The 16,286-nt window shown below is 40.2% G+C and overlaps 1 protein-coding gene across 1 annotated transcript in view; it reads right to left on the bottom strand.

The window, feature by feature from the left end:
* The window catches only part of MANBA (mannosidase beta), a 117,139-nt gene that overhangs the window by 93,927 nt on the left and 6,926 nt on the right, over window positions 1–16,286 (bottom strand). The window contains exons 2-5 of the mRNA XM_052642182.1: window positions 12,402–12,496; window positions 9,726–9,831; window positions 7,556–7,726; window positions 2,639–2,762 (exon numbers count right to left, since the gene is read on the bottom strand). Of these exons, the coding sequence (XP_052498142.1) occupies window positions 2,639–2,762; window positions 7,556–7,726; window positions 9,726–9,831; window positions 12,402–12,496 (496 nt within the window). The remainder of the gene's footprint in view (window positions 1–2,638; window positions 2,763–7,555; window positions 7,727–9,725; window positions 9,832–12,401; window positions 12,497–16,286) is intronic.

Raw genomic sequence — 16,286 nt, 5'->3', positions numbered from 1 at the left:
ATTATAGAGACAATATAAGCTCAATATATACATTTATAAGAATTAACTATAAACTATCTGTAGTATTAGTATATAGAGTATATAATTAGTATACAGATTAGTCACTGCTTGCATTAGTTTTGATTAATTTCATTTCACACTTCAATTTTAAAAACGAATACGGTATTTGATTTTAAATAAAAATGATGTGTATATACTTTAGATTCTGAATTACTCCTGTTAAAAAATGTTTGGTAACTCTCACAATCCTGCTTCAAAGTGTGTACAGAATAAATGCAAGAAGTATCCAAAATATATTAGTTTATTCTCTATTATTTTTCAACTTTTAAATTTCTATTGATTTCAGCGATGATTGCTATCTTCCAAATACAAACTGAAAAAAAAAATTCTGGAAAAACTCCTAATGGAAGTTTCTCTCCTAATGCTTTATAAGTTTATGCTTCCATTTTCTCTATTACATCAAGCAACCAAATTGAAGTCTATTAAATTTATCAAAAACATAAGAATTACTGCTTAATATGCATAGGACACATCTTCTGAACAGGAAACATATTTTTCTCTTTGTTAAGTACAAAATATATTGTAGTCATAAGACATCAAAAATGTACTTGATATGGATAATTAATTACAGTGAGTCTAAGTTAAGTTTTAAGCATCACTTAAATTGATTTAATTCAAATAAAATTCATCCTAGTCACTAATGGCTAAAAAACTGAACCTTAATGACTCACAATCAGAAAGAAATATTTAGGTTCATATTCAAGCTTTTAAATTAAACTAGAGCAGTGCTATTCAAATTTTTTCAGATATCAGAATACCAGAACTCAGAGCAATTTTTCTAACCACCCAAATGCTGATTAAACTTTAAAACTATTGAATAAATAACTTTTGGGAAAATCAGGCCCCCTCTTACAGTAGGTTTATTATATATACCTGACAAAAATTATGGATGGGGGTTGGGGAGAGTGAACCATTATGTATTTGATTTTATAGCAAGGCTCAGTTTGGGTTGAGTCTCTGAAGAATAGTTTGAGAAACACTAAACTAGAAAGCTCTAAATAGCCACATTTATTTGTACAATTTACATCAGGGCCTCTAATGCCTTTTTGACATTTAATAATGCCAGCAGCACCTAATAGCCTCCGCAATTATCAACTGTCTCTGATGTGCTTTCATCTTCTGCCTTCAGAAAACACAGATTTGGCTCCATGTGGAGCAATCTAGGGTCAATGGGCCCTAAGACACCAGAATTCTTGATGTCGCATCACGTCCTTGGATATAAACGACGTCCAGTTAGGCCTGCAGTGAACTGGACTGAGCATCATGAGCTACCATTTAAAATCCCATTTGCCTCCACCTTCACCCTGACTTTTATAACTTCTCAAATCTTCTGATCTCTGATTTTCCAAACTACTGGGGTTGCCATCCTGAAGACTGCAACACAATCTAATTTGGTTTGATCATTGTTTATCTCTCCCCTCCACACCACAACAAACTTGCAGTGTCAGTAAACACATTATATTTCTTTTCTAAGCCAAACATACACAGTGCTGAGCAAAGAGCTCAACAAATATTTGACCAGCACTCAACCAATTTGTTGACATCTGTGAGATTTCTGAGGTTTTTTTCAATGCTCTTTTCAAAAGAAAAAGCAGTATTCTTTACCTTACCAGAGTTTCTTTAATGCCTTGTTTGCCTTCCAGTTTACTTTCAACTCTGAACAAGGCTGGTATATCAGGGCCTTCAGAGGAGAAAATGTGCAGTGATAGAAAGTCAGCCCAGTGATTTAAGCAAACCAAGAACTCAGCACCATGGAGTTCTGAAAGTGACTACAGGGGCAGCAAAAAGGAGTGCAAGCCAGCAGACTAAACCTGGTGAGCTATAGTCTGTGGGGTCACAGAGTCAGACATGACTGAGTGACTCACACAGTATCATTGATGTCCTTATCAGAAGAGGAAATTTGGACAACAATAATGGTGTATGAAAGAATACATAGCTAGGGAAAGAAAGAATTAAGAAAGAATACATAGCGAGGAAAAACAGAGTTCCTTCCTTCCATCTTTCCTTCCCTCCTCGCTTCCCTCTCTTCTCCTTCCTTTCTTTCTTCCTCTCTTTTTCTTTTATTTTTCAGAATATATGAAAAGGTAGCTGCCCACCTACTTACCTGTTTATATATTGGGTTGGCCAAAAAGTTCGTTTGGGTTTTTCCATGGAAAATAAATTTTCATGACAGATCAGTTTGTATATATTTTTCACTTTTCTAAACTTAATATGCCATAAAAATTTTTTAAAAAGTAAGTCTCTGAAAAGTACACTTGTTCCTCATTAACCACAACAGATTGGTTCCACGACCTGCTGGAGGACCAGGACCAAAATCCAGGACCAAAATCTACTGATGCTCAAAGTCAGCCCTCCATATCTACAGTTCTGAATCATAGATTCAACAGACCTTAGATCATTCAGGCCTGTAGTATTCATTAAAACAAACTCATTAAAACATATGAGTGGACCTGCACAGTTCAAACCCATGTTGTTCAAAGGTCAACTGTATATTTGTATATTCAAATTATAAAGCCAACGTTCATAATACAGAGGAGGCTCAGAAAAGAAAAACAAAAAATCACACCTCTTAGCTTACCATAGATGGGGGTAAACATGAAGTAGTTCAGATGACAAATATTATAAGCTTCAATTCTAACATCTTTCCATATGCCCTGGGTAGGAAAAGAAGGTCCCCAGTCCCAACTAAAGGAACACTGCATCTGTAATTTCAAGGGAAAAAAAGAAGAAAGATTCTAATTGCCATGAGACTTAAACATTATGAAAAACCTTTTCTTTTAAAATAGTACGTATATATTGGTTTGCCAGGGCTGCCATAACAAAATACCACAAACTGGGTGACTTAAACAACAGAAATTAAGTTTTGCACAGTTCAAGGGGTGAGGAAGTACAAGATCAAGGTGCTGGCAGGTTTGGTTTCCTGGGCTTACAGTTGGCCGCCTTCTCACAGTGCCCTTAACAGCCTCTTCTGTGAACACACATACACACCGTTAATGTTGTCCAAATTTCCTCTTCTGATAAGGACATCAATGATACTGTGTGAGTTGCTCAGTCATGTCCGACTCTTTGCGACCCCATGGACTATAGCCCACCAGGCTTCTCTGTCCATGGAATTCTCCAGGCAAGAATACTGGAGTGGATTGCTATTCCCCTCTCCAGAGGAACTTCCCAACCCAGGGATCGAACCCTGGTCTCCTGCATGGCAGGCAGATTCTTTACTGTCTGAGCTACAGGGAACGATACTGGATTAGGACTAATCCTAATGGTCTCATTTAACTTAATCACCTCTTTAAAGTTCTCACCTCCAAACAGGGAGACATTTTGATCTTATCGAGGGTCAGCACTTCAATATATAAATTTGGGGGGCGGGGGCACAGAATTCAGTCCATGATAGAGTGCGTGTGTCCCATTCATGGCATCTAAAATGACCCACAATGTACCGCTCCTGGTATTCACAGCCTAGTGTAACCCCTTCCCTTGAGTATGACATGACCTAATGAATCACTTTTAACCAGAAGAATACAGCAGCGATGAGAGCATGTCCAAAAGTAGGTTATAGAAGACTGTACCTTCTCTCTTAGGCGCTCACTCAGCTCTCTCTTGGCCAAGAGAGAAGTTGGCTGCCATGCTGTGAGGCAATTCTGGAAGAGGCCCACATGAGTGAGCCTGGAGGCCCATCTCCGGCCCACCAATAAGCACATGGTGGAGCTGAGGCAGGCCTCACCCAGGCTGAAAATGACTGCAGCCCTGGTCCAGAGTTTGTCAGTAACCTCATGACTGACCTTAAGCCAGAAGTACCCAGCTAAGACACACCTGCATTCCTGACAGAAACTGTGATAACAAATGTTGTTTTAAGCTGATAAGTTTTGGAATAATTGTTACACAGCAATAGATAACTTAATACAATAACTAATCTATCAACCTAGGCAACATAGTTAAATTTGGTAAAAAAGTTCTAAGACTATAAAATCTAATTATGTACATTTATCCTTCAAAAGCATATTACACTGAAGAAACACAATAGATAATCTTTATATTTCTTCAAAATATCTCTGAACCTACTACTATTCAGTTCAGTTCAGTTCAGTCGCTCAGTCATGTCCGACTCTTTGCGACCCCATGAACTGCAGCACACCAGGCCTCCCTGTCCATCACCAACTCCTGGAGTTCACTCAAACTCATGTCCATCGAGTCGGTGATGCCACCCAACCATCTCATCCTCTATCGTCCCCTTTTCCTCCTGCCCCCAGTCCCTCCCAGCATCAGAGTCTTTTCCAATGAGTCAACTCTAAGCATGAGGTAGCCAAAGTATTGGAGCTTCAGCTTTAGCATCAGTCCTTCCAATGAACACCCAGGACTGATCTCCTTTAGAATGGACTGGTTGGATCTCCTTGCAGTCCAGGGGACTCTCAAGAGTCTTCTCCAACACCACAGTTCAAAACCATCAATTCTTCAGCGCTCAGCTTTCTTCACAGTCCAACCTTCACATCCATACATGACCACTGGAAAAACCATAGCCTTGACTAGACGGACCTTTGTTGGCAAAGTAATGTCTCTGCTCTTCAATATGCTGTCTAGGTTGGTCATAACTTTCCTTCTAACTATAAAAAATGAGGAAACATACTGAAAGATAAAAATACGCATAAACAGACTTAAGAAACTCTGGCTAGACTTGCAAACCCCTATTTCCTCCAGGATGAATTCAGAAATCCTAGGTTCTGAACTTACATCCCAGAAATAATAAGTTCAGAATTTAGACACCTATTGCAATTACCCTTCAATTAAAAATAAATAAATTTTTGAAAGTAGAAAAAAACAAAACAGCAAGAAAAATGAAAAAAAAAAAAAACCCTCAACATTCAAAAACTAAAATCATGGCATCCAGTCTCATCACTTAATAAAAAAAGGAAAAAAAAAAGACTTAAGACATTGACACAGGTAACCAAAGCAGAATTTTTCTAACTTCCACTTCATAAAAGAAAAGAAAAAAATTTCCAAAACACAGTCAATTAAAATGTGTGAGGTTGAGTTATGCTCTTAAAAGAGAACAAGCACCACAGGAAGTACTGAGATCTTCCTGAAGGGAGCACTTGCAGAATAGAGCCTAAGGATCTGGCCACACTATTCTCATTTAAGCATTTGATATTATTTTCCAAAGTTCTGTACTTATCTGTAACAGAGAAAATTCAGTTTCCATTACAGAGAAAAACAAAGAACTAAAACCATTTCACAGCATCTGTATCCGCATAAAATCAGGACTTAAAGATCACATGTTCAAAATGAAGACCATCTTGGGGATAGTTACTGTAGGGCTTTTAAGTTCAGATATGTAATTTTATTAGGGATACAGAGAAAGAGGAGGGCAAAAATATTCAACATCTTCTAAGGCAGATTATTTTCCCCAGCAAGGGTTACAAATCACTCTAATTCATATAATCTCTCCAAATAAAAGTTTTCACTTATTCAAAAATATTTGTGCAGTGCTCTCTCTGTTTCAGCCTGGGAGTATATTAACATACCAGACAGAAACAGTCCTTCTGCCTACAGCACTCACAGTATATAGCAAGAGATTCAGGCATTGAACAAATAGTCACAAAGGAAAATAAAGGAAACTAATTGAACCAACAGTCATAAAGGAAATACCCAGGGAACATATAACGGTGTCAAGACAAGTTCCCCGGAATAATAGTGACTTAAATAGAGACTTGAAAGGTGAGTACCACTTGTCCAGTGTGTTTAGGGGAGGGGGAGTGAAGGCACGCTTTCAGAAGGAACAGCATGTATGAAGTCCTCAAGATGCTAGAGAACATGGTGCATTCCAGGAAATGAAAACAGTGGGAAGAGACAAGCAGAAGACTAGAACAGTGGGCACGTGGGCCAAACTTAGCAAAGAACTTTGGGCTTTAGCCTAAAAGCAATGATAAACTGTTGAAGAGTTTCAAGGGGGGCAGGTGGGGGTCCCACGATGATTTTTATCTAAAAGGAACACTCTGGCTGTTCCTTGGGCAAATTAATTGGAGTGAGGCAAATGAGGTCACTGGGTACCAGTTGCGCAACCAGAGCAACACCTGATGCAAGAAATGGTAACAGATGGAACCCAAGTGTGGGAGTAGAGATGAAGCATGAGCAGATTCAGTAACTACTAAAAAGGTAACATCCGCATCATCAAAAAGACTTCTGAATCTCTTTTTAAAAAGAGACAGAGAGGTATCAAAAATAACTCAGGTTTCTGGCTTGAGCAACTGCTGCAAATGGTGCTCCATTCAATGAGACAGAGAGCCCTGGGAGCAGGGTTCAGATCCCAAGTGCAGTGTTGGCCACAATGAGCTGTAGGCTCCCATGGGATGTATAGACAATGGAATATTAGTCAGCCTTAAAAAAGGAAGGAAATTCTGGCACATGCTACAATATAGATGAAGCTTGCAGACATTATATTGATATCTGAGTATGATATGACCCAATGAATCACTTTTAACTTACAGAATAGAGCAGCGATGAGAGCACATCCAAAATTAGGTTATAAAAGATTGTTTAAGTGAACTAAGTCAGTCACAAATAGACAAATATTGTATGATTCTATCAGTATGAACTATCTAGAGGATTAAAACTCTTAGAATCTGAAAGATGGTGATTGCCAGGGGCTGAGAGTTGGGGGAAAGTGGGGAGTTGTTTTTTTAATGAGTACAGAGTTTGCTTTGCAAGATGAAACAGTTCTACAGACTGATTTCACACAATGTGAATATATTTAATATTACTGAATGTACACCTAAAAGAATTAAGATGGTAAATATTGTGCTATGTGTATTTGACCACAATTAAACTTTTTTAAAATAAAAATAAAATTAAAAACTAAGTGTGACATAATATACTAATTCATCCCTGTATTAGTCATCTAGATTGAGAACAGACTCAAAGGAAATTAATCACCTGTGGCTTTGTTATCTTTTGTTAGATGTTATGAGAACCTGGCAGGAAAATATCACACATCAACAAATGCATGAACAGTTGCAGAAGGCTAGTAACAACTATTGCTCGTAAATATGAACCTACAGTCTGATGTAAAGCTTGATAAACTTAAGTGCTTTTAAAAAAATTGAAAAGGGGGAATTCCCTGGCAGTCCAGTAGTCAGCATTCTGGCCTTCCACTGCAAGGGGCATGGGTTTGATCCCTGGTCAGGACACAAAGATCCTGCAAGCCTCGTGGTACAGCCAAAATAAAAATTGTAAAGGTGCATTATCAGTCACCTATGTTTCTTCTTTTTCCAATGTTATCTAAGTTCTTAGGTACTCCTCAAGAAGGGAACCTAGAAAGAAATGTTCTCCTCAAAAATTCATATAACTTTTGGTTCTTACTTCTAATTTTCACTATAAATCCCACTAAGGGGCAAGAGAAAGATGCCCATCTTCTGAAATAGAACTGGAGTCTTCAAACAAGCATTTCATATACCATCATCCCATCCTTAAGGCCAAAGCCCCTCCACTGTGAGACCTTTACCTTGCGAATAAAGTTGACATGGCATTCACCATCCTGCACGGGTGGAGGGCAGTTGGGGGGCACCCAGTAGGCAGTGTGACGTTCACTTCTCTGGTTCGCATATATCACTGGTGACTGGAAACGCACCTCAATGATGTTCATTGCTTTGACTGTATGTGTAATATCAAAGCTCTAAATTAAACAGAAAGAACAAATATGAAAGCATCCTCATGTATAAAATTTTAGACATAGGCAGAATGTATGAAAGATGCATAAAATAATTGATATCTTTAGGTCTAGCCTTTTTGCTGAAGAAAGAACTTCTCCAAGATAGTATAACTTCAGTTCAGTTCAGTTGCTCAGTCATGTTTGACTCTTTCTGACTCTTTGTGACCCCATGGACTGCAGCACGCCAGGCTTCACTGTCCATCACTGACTCCCGGAGCTTACTCAAACTCCAGTCCGTCAAGTCGGTGATGCCATCCAACCATCTCATCCTCTGTCATCCCCTTCTCCTCCTGCTTTCAATGTTTCCCAGCATCAGGGTCTTTTCCAATGAGTCAACTCTTCGCATGAAGTGGCCAAAGTATTGGAGTTTCAGCTTTAGCATTAGTCCTTCCAATGAATACCCAGGACTGATCTCCTTTAGAATGGACTGATTGGATCTCCTTGTAGTCCAAGGAACTCTCAAGAGTCTTCTCCAACACCACAGTTCAAAAGCATCAATTCTTTGGCACTCAGACTTCTTCACAGTCCAACCTTCACATCCATACATGACCACTGGAAAAACCACAGCCTTGACTAGATGGACCTTTGTTGGCAAAGTAATGTCTCTGCTTTTGAATATGCTATCTAGGTTGGTCATAACTTTCCTTCCAAGGAGCAAGCATCTTTTAATTTCATGGCTACAGTCACCATCTGCAGTGATTTTCGAGCCCAAGAAAATAAAGGCTGACATTGTTTCCACTGTTTCCCCATCTATTTCCCATGAAGTGATGGGACTGGATGCCATGATCTTCGTTTTCTGAATATTGAGCTTTAAGCCAACTTTTTCACTCTCCTCTTTCACTTTCATCAAGAGGCTCTTTAGTTCCTCTCCACTTTCTGCCATAAGCGTGCTGTCATCTGCATACCTGAGGTTACTGATATTTCTCCCAGCAATCTTGATTCCACCTTGTGCTTCATCCAGCCTGGCATTTCTCATGATGTACTCTTCATATAAGCTAAATAAGCAGGATGACACTATACAGCCTTGACGTACTCCTTTTCCTATTTGGAACCAGTCTGTTGTTCCACGTCCAGTTCTAACTGTTGCTTCCTGACCTGCACACAGGTTTCTCAAGAGGCAGGTCAGGTGGTCTGGTATTCCCATCTCTTTCGGAATTGTCCACAGTTTGTTGTGATCCACACAATCAAAGGATTTGATGTAGTCAATAAAGCAGAAGTAGATGTTTCTCTGGAACTCTCTTGCTTTTTCTATGATCCAGCGGATGTCGGCAATTTGACTGCTGGTTCCTCTGCCTTTTCTAAATCCAGCTTGTATAACTTAGTTGCCAACTTTTAGTGATAACTGATCACATTCTCCTACCCGGACGTAGATTTCTAGGTTTTCTCCTGCTATTTTTACTGAGAGGTGATGGTCCTAGGCCAACAGTGCAAACAGAGACTATGTTTAGTCCTGGAAAGTCTGCTCTTGCTATTTACATATGGCTTTGAGTTGCCAAGTATTTCCTAGATACTTCATACTGACCTGACCCTCTGGTATGCATAGCATGTATTTCTAAGTCATAAGTTATTTTTGTTTTGAAAAGTCTACCCTTGACAGGGAAGGGAGATCAGGATACAGTCTCTTCAGGTAACACTTCCAGAAAGGAAGGAACACTTCCTTTTTAAAATGGCTTGTCAGCTGTCATTTCCCTCGAAACTCTGGATTCCAAACAACAGAGAAGGGAACAGCATTTTCAAACATTTCCTATGTGCCAAAAACTAGACCAATCATTTCATACAATTAACGCATTAAATCCTCACAATAATTTTATAGGGCTTGAGTGTCTTCATCATTCAACAAATATGGCAACTGAGAGATAAAGTAACTTACCCATTGCATCAAAGGACTTGTTCTCACTCGTGATAACAATGAACACAAATACAAACAGTGGTTCTTTTTAACCTGATGTCATTATGTACTTACATATCTTCTGAACATGTTGTCTGTTTTGCCAATGGGAACACTGTTGAGCAGGACTACTGCAACTGTATCGATGCCCTCAAAAACCAAATTTACTTTATTCCATTCGCTAAAAAAAGAGATTTTTAAAACAAGATGAATAAAACATTAACTTAGATAACTAATCTTTTTTTATTGAGAATGAAAGGAATAAATATTTCAGAGAAAATATACATTCTTGGAAGGCAATTTTCAATAAAATTTTCAGAAATATTGCTTTAATATATTTTTATGTTGAGTGATCCAGTTTAACTTTCCTGATAATATTTCAATCGTTATCAAATCATGACCATGACTTCTAATTTCCAAGCATTGACTTTTTCCCTAGAACTTCAAAAAGTTCTTATTTGAATCAAGTTCAATATTGATAACAGACACAAAACATTTTCACAAACTATTACATTTACTGACAGTAAGAGGATATATTAACCAACTAGCAAGTATCTATGAGTAAATATTATGTGCCCAGTACTCTGCTAAGCCTTACAGAGAACTAAAACAGTCTCTGAATTTAAGGAATCTGAAATCTGTTTAGCATTCAAGTCTAAAACACACGAAACAAAGAGAAAGCTTTCAATCTCTTCTACTTTGTGATATAGTCTTGATGAATAGACTACAAGTGATATCAGAGTTTATGTTATAAGAAAGGACTTCAAGAAGGAAATAAGAGTTTAAAGAACAAAATAAATAAAATGTGGCATATCCATACAATAAAATAGTATTCAGCAATAAAAAGAAATGAAGTACTGGTGGACATGACAACACAGATGAGCTTGAAAACATCATTATGCTAAGTGAAATTAGCCAGTCACAATGGAGGTATATATTGTACACGTCCATTTCTTTGAGATTTCCAGAAGAGAAAAATGCGTAGAGATAAAAAATAAATAAGCAGTTGCCTAGGACTGGGAGAGGAATAGGGGGATGGGGATGCAGGAAGTGGTACGGGATTTGCAACAGCAAACAGCATTTTCACAGACAAGCAGAGAAGGTTAAATTTGATCTGCCAATCAAAAGGAAGACACTCTCATTCTTAAGCGAGAATATCATGGTGAAATAAACATTTGGGGGCTTTCCTGGAGGTCGAGTGGTTAAGAATTCGCCTAACTGGTTCAATCCCTGGTCTAGGAAGATCCCATATGCCCCGGGGCGTCTAAGCCCGTGTACCACAACTGCTGAAGCCCAGGGCCCGTGATCTGCAACAAAAGAAGCCTGGCAATGAGGAGCCTGCACACCCAACTAGAGAGTAACTCCCACAGCAACAACGAAAGCCTGAGCACAGCAACAGAGACCCAGAGCAGCCAAAAAATGGAATCAATAAGAATTTGGAAGAGCTGAATCTAATGTTTCTACATACAGAAGACTAGAGAATACAAAGATAAAGCGAGAAATCTTAATAGGTAGCACAGGCCTAATGCCAGGTATTAAGGCCTAGGCAAAGATATAAAAGCCAGGCAGGTATAAAGGCCTAGGCAACGGTGGAAACTTAGAAATGAGGAGGCAGGGGCTGAATCAAGAGAAATGATGGGCAAAAATTAACAGGACTCAGAAACAGGCCAAATTCAGGAAGATGAAGAAAAGATATGATAAGCCAAAAACTCCTTGGGCATGGGAGATTGGGAAGATGATATTATATTAAGAGAAACAATGAGGTGGTTGGAATTTAACGCAAGCTTTAAGTCAGACAGTCTACTGGTTAACTAAATGTTGAGTTCAGGATGAAAGAGGACCCCCTATTGGAGATATTTTTAAGTATTAGCTGGAAATAAGAGTCTGGAACACTGTAACCCCATGATATTGAGCACTATTTTCTGGCTTTATTTCTCTTTTAAGAAGCTAGTGATTAATTATGCCCCACCCCCCAAAAAAAAGGTCATATTAAAAGGACAGAGGAGTTTTTTTTTAACAATAATGATGGTAGATATTAATATAATTAGGTTGAAGCTTCCAAGGTGGCTCAGTGGTAAAGAATCTGTCTGCCAATGCAGGAGATGCAGGTTCAGCCTATAGGTCAGGAAGATCCCCTGGAGTAGGGAATAGCCACTCACTCCAGTATTCTTGCCTGGAAAATTCCACGGACAGAGGATCCTGGCAGGCTACAGTCCATGGCATTGCAAAGAGATGGACACGACTGAGCAACTCAGCACATGCACACATAATTGGGCTACATTCTGCTACATAGGACATTACTGAAAATTATACCATACCTTTCCTCATGTCCTCATGATATAATATAAGGCCAATGCCACAGTTTCTGTGGCTGGTTAACAGTATATCAAACAAATGATGTATATCTAAGCCTATTTGACAATATTGTAAATATATACACTTTATGGATTACTGGGAGAGCAGGGAAAAGTAAAGGCAGGTAAAAGAACCAAGTCTAGGTGATGCCATTATAACCACTGGAAAAAAATGACTGAATAAGAGACAATTCTGTGACTGATGATCAGTAGCACAATCCTCATACACAAATCAAAACATAAAGCATATTGTCACTTTTAGAGTTCAGGCTTTAGTATGATAATGTAATCTAAACAAACAAAAGATTACTGCAAACAGAAAAAGAAGTTCAAATAATAATAATAATAAATGAATAAACAGACATAGATATAAATATAGATATACACACATATGTACCTCATATCAGAGTGGAGTTTAAAATTCTTGATATAGGTCCAGTTATCCAAGGCGATCCATCTGTAGTCAAGGTTATTAAATCTGTAGTAAGGATCCTGTTGATAAAAAATATAGTAGGTGATTAAATATGCAAAAATAATTAATTAAATAAACTAGTAATGATAGTTATTTATTATCTAAAAATCATTGAACTCTTGGCCTAGGATTGCAAGCATTTCATATGCTGGCCCATCCCATCCTCAAGGCTAAAGCTCCGTCTGTTTAAGAGACCATTACCTTTCAAACAAAGTTCCCATGTCATTAGCATCCTAAAACTACTAAAAATATTTTTAAATGTAAAAGTCTAACAAGATACCTGAGATGAAAGCACAATGAGCTGTAACTATTACAGTTTCCTTAGGGCTTCCCTGTTGGCTCAGATGGCAAAGAATCTGCCTGCAGTACCAGAGACCTGAATTCAATCCGTGGGTCAGGAAGATCCCCTGGAGTAGGGCACGGCAACACACTCCAGTATTCTTACCTGGAGAATCCCACGGACAGAGGAGCCTGGTGGGCTACAGTCCATGGTGTTGCAAAGAGTCAGACATGACTAAAGGACTAACACACACATAGTTTCATTATCAAAGAAATACGTGGAGGTGTGGAGATGAAGACTGGGTTCTCCACACATGTGGAGATGAAGATGGGGTTCCCCTGTTAAAACCAAACACAGAGCCTGCAAGGTCACAGCAGAAAATGGATGGCAGCACGCTCAATGGTGTGACGCCATCAGGCACTCACTGCTCTCTGCTTCTCACTTTGCATTTTGCTGCCACTATCCCAGCTGGCTTACCCGGGGGGATGCTTCCTCTCTGTTGCCCAAAGATCAGCCAAACTCCCCACTCCTTGGATTTACTCTGCATTTACGAAGTTATTTTTCACTCAGCTTTACTGTAAGTGTGTGCATGCTAGGTCGCTTCAGCCATGTCCAACTCTTTGCAACCCTATGGACTGTAGCCCACTAGGCTGCTCTGTCCACTGGATTCTCCAGGCGACAATACTGGAGTGGGCTGTCATGCCCTCCTCCAGGGGATATTCCCAACCCAGGGATCGAACCCGTGTCTCTTACCTCTTACATCTTCTGCACTGGCAGGTGGGTTCTTCACCACTAGCACCACCTGGGCAGCCCTCAGCTTTACTATGCTATGCTTAGTCGGTCAGTCGTATCCGACTCTTTGTGACCGCATGGACTGTAGCCCGTCAGGCTCCTCTGTCTATGGGGATTCTCCAGGCAAGAATACTGGTGTGGGTTGCCATTCCCTCCTCCAGGGGATCTTCCCAACCCAGGGGTCAAACCCAGGTCTTTCACATTGCAGGTGGATTCTTTACCATCTGAGCCACCAGGAAAGCCCAAAAATACTGGAATGGGTCACCTATCCCTTCTCAAATTGGGGTCTCCTGCATTGCAGATGGATTCTTTACCATCCGAGCCATCAGGAAGTCCTCAGCTTTACTAAGTGAGCACAAAAAGTATCTCTCCAGAGAACATGCAGGCAGCATAGATACTGGCAAACTCACAGGCTTCATATTTCTTGTACTAGCCTAGACCAGGTCTGCAAACTACAACCCATAGGCCTACTGCAGCTCACTATCTGTTTTTGGGTGGCCAGTGAACTAAGAATGGACATGTATCAGTAAAGTTTTACAGGAGCACAGACAGGTCCATTCCTTTGTAAATTACATACAGCATTTTCCACGCTATAATAGCAGAGCGGAGTAGACATGACGGAGACCAAATGACGCCTAAAATAGTATTAATAATATCTGGCCCTTCATCAGCCTCTGCCTTGGGTGACTGGCCTGCTGGGTGTTCACAGATGCTATTCTTTCTGAGGGTCCAGCCCCAATTCCTCCTGTCCATAATACTTACGTCTTTCTTCCCTTTCTCCTTTTCTACCCTTTACCTTCCTGATGAGGGCTCCCAGGCAGGAGGCAGAATGGTACAAGAAGCTTTTCAGTTCATCTGTCTGTGAACAACACCACAGCTACACAGAGGGACACCGGGCAGGCTCAGAGGGCTTCTCATCTCTGACTGGGCCAGGGCCAAGGGCGATTTCCTCAGGAACTCCAAGGTGAGAGGGAAAAGCCAGCTTTATCTACGTTCCACAGAGGTAAGGGCTGACCACTGACAACAGCCAGTTGGGCACCTGCCCAGGGCACAAAATGTAAGAGGCACTATAACATCACTGGGTGTGTATCAAGACGGAAAGAAAACTGTCAACCAGAAACTGCTCCTGACTGGAAGAAACATTTTGATATCACAGGGGCGATCAGCAGTTGACCAGATTTAACAACAACCAATAATCACCAAACTGACTTTTAAGGCCTGGTTAACCTGTGAGCTTTTTATTCTGCTAAATGGGGTGCGCCAGGCCCAGCCCACTTGCTTGCTTTTCTTCTCTTCCCCCACACATGGTGCCCAGCACTTTCCACTGAACTAACGTGAAGTAAATAGTTAAGGACACAGGTTTGAAGGGGCACCTAAATATAAGCCTGCCCATGTATCTCCACCCTGCCCTATTTATAACTCTACACTATGGACTCAATCCAATATAGTTAAAAATATCAGGAGAAGGAAGCTGTGAAGGCTAATGTAGTTGCAACACTTCAACTTGTTAAAGTTCAGCCTGCTAACATCCTAAGGGATGGCTGCCAGGGCAAAAGACTGCTTCCTATCTCCCAGATCCTTGAAGGAACCGGGATATTGAGCTCCAGGGGCTAATCGCTTAAGATAAATTTTTTCTAGAAAAGAAAATTTTAGATGTTAAATATTTCCTATTTCTTGAAACAAGCAAATCTGGAAAGGCTAGAGACTCAGTTCTGTTCAGTGCAGTTCAGTCACTCAGTGGTGTCTGACTCTTTGCGACCCCATGAACCGCAGCATGCCAGGCCTCCCTGTCCATCACCATCTCCCGGAGCCGGAGTTCACTCAAACTCATGTCCATTGAGTCAGTGATGCCATCCAGCCATCTCATCCTCTATTGTCCCCTTCTCCTCCTGCCCCCAGTCCCTCCCAGCATCAGAGTCTTTTCAAATGAGTCAGCTCTTCGCATCAGGTGGCCAAAGTATTGGAGTTTCACCTTCAACATCAGTCCTTCGAATGAACACCCAGGATTGGTCTCCTTTAGGATGGACTGGTTGGATCTCCTTGCAGTCCAAGGGACTCTCAAGAGTCTTCTCCAACACCACAGTTCAAAACCGTCAATTCTTCAGCGCTCAGCTTTCCTCACAGTCCAACTCTCACATCCATACATGACCACAGGAAAAACCATAGCCTTGACTAGACGGACCTTTGTTGACAACGTTTGTCATAACTTTCCTTCCAAGGAGTAAGTGTCTTTTAATTTCATGGCTGCAGTCACCATCTGCAGTGATTCTGGAGCCCCCAAATATAAAGTCTATCTCTGTTTCCATTGTTTCCCCATCTATTTGCCACAAAGTGATGGGACTGGATGCCATGATCTTAGTTTTTTGAATGTTGAGTTTTAAGCCAACTTTTTCACTCTCCTCTTTCACCCTCATCAAGAGGCTCTTTAGTTCCTCTATACTTTCTGCCATAAGGGTGGTGTCATCTGCATATCTGAGGTTATTGATATTTCTCCCAGCAATCTTGATTCCAGCTTGTGCTTCCTCCAGCCCAGCATTTCTCATGATGTACTCTTCATATAAGTTAAATAAGCAGGGTGACACTATACAGCCTTGACGTACTCCTTTTCCTTTTTGGAACCAGTCTGTTGTTCCATGTCCAGTTCTAACTGTTGCTTCCTGACCTGCATACAGATTTCTCAAGAGGCAGGTCAGGTGGTCTGGTATTCCCATCTCTTTCAGAATTTTCCAGAGTTTATT

The sequence above is a fragment of the Budorcas taxicolor genome, chromosome 6, assembly GCF_023091745.1.
Source record: "Budorcas taxicolor isolate Tak-1 chromosome 6, Takin1.1, whole genome shotgun sequence".
Taxonomy (NCBI): Eukaryota; Metazoa; Chordata; class Mammalia; order Artiodactyla; family Bovidae; genus Budorcas; species Budorcas taxicolor.
Note: the sequence above shows the minus strand (reverse complement) of the source record. Positions and strands in the feature narration are given on the sequence as shown.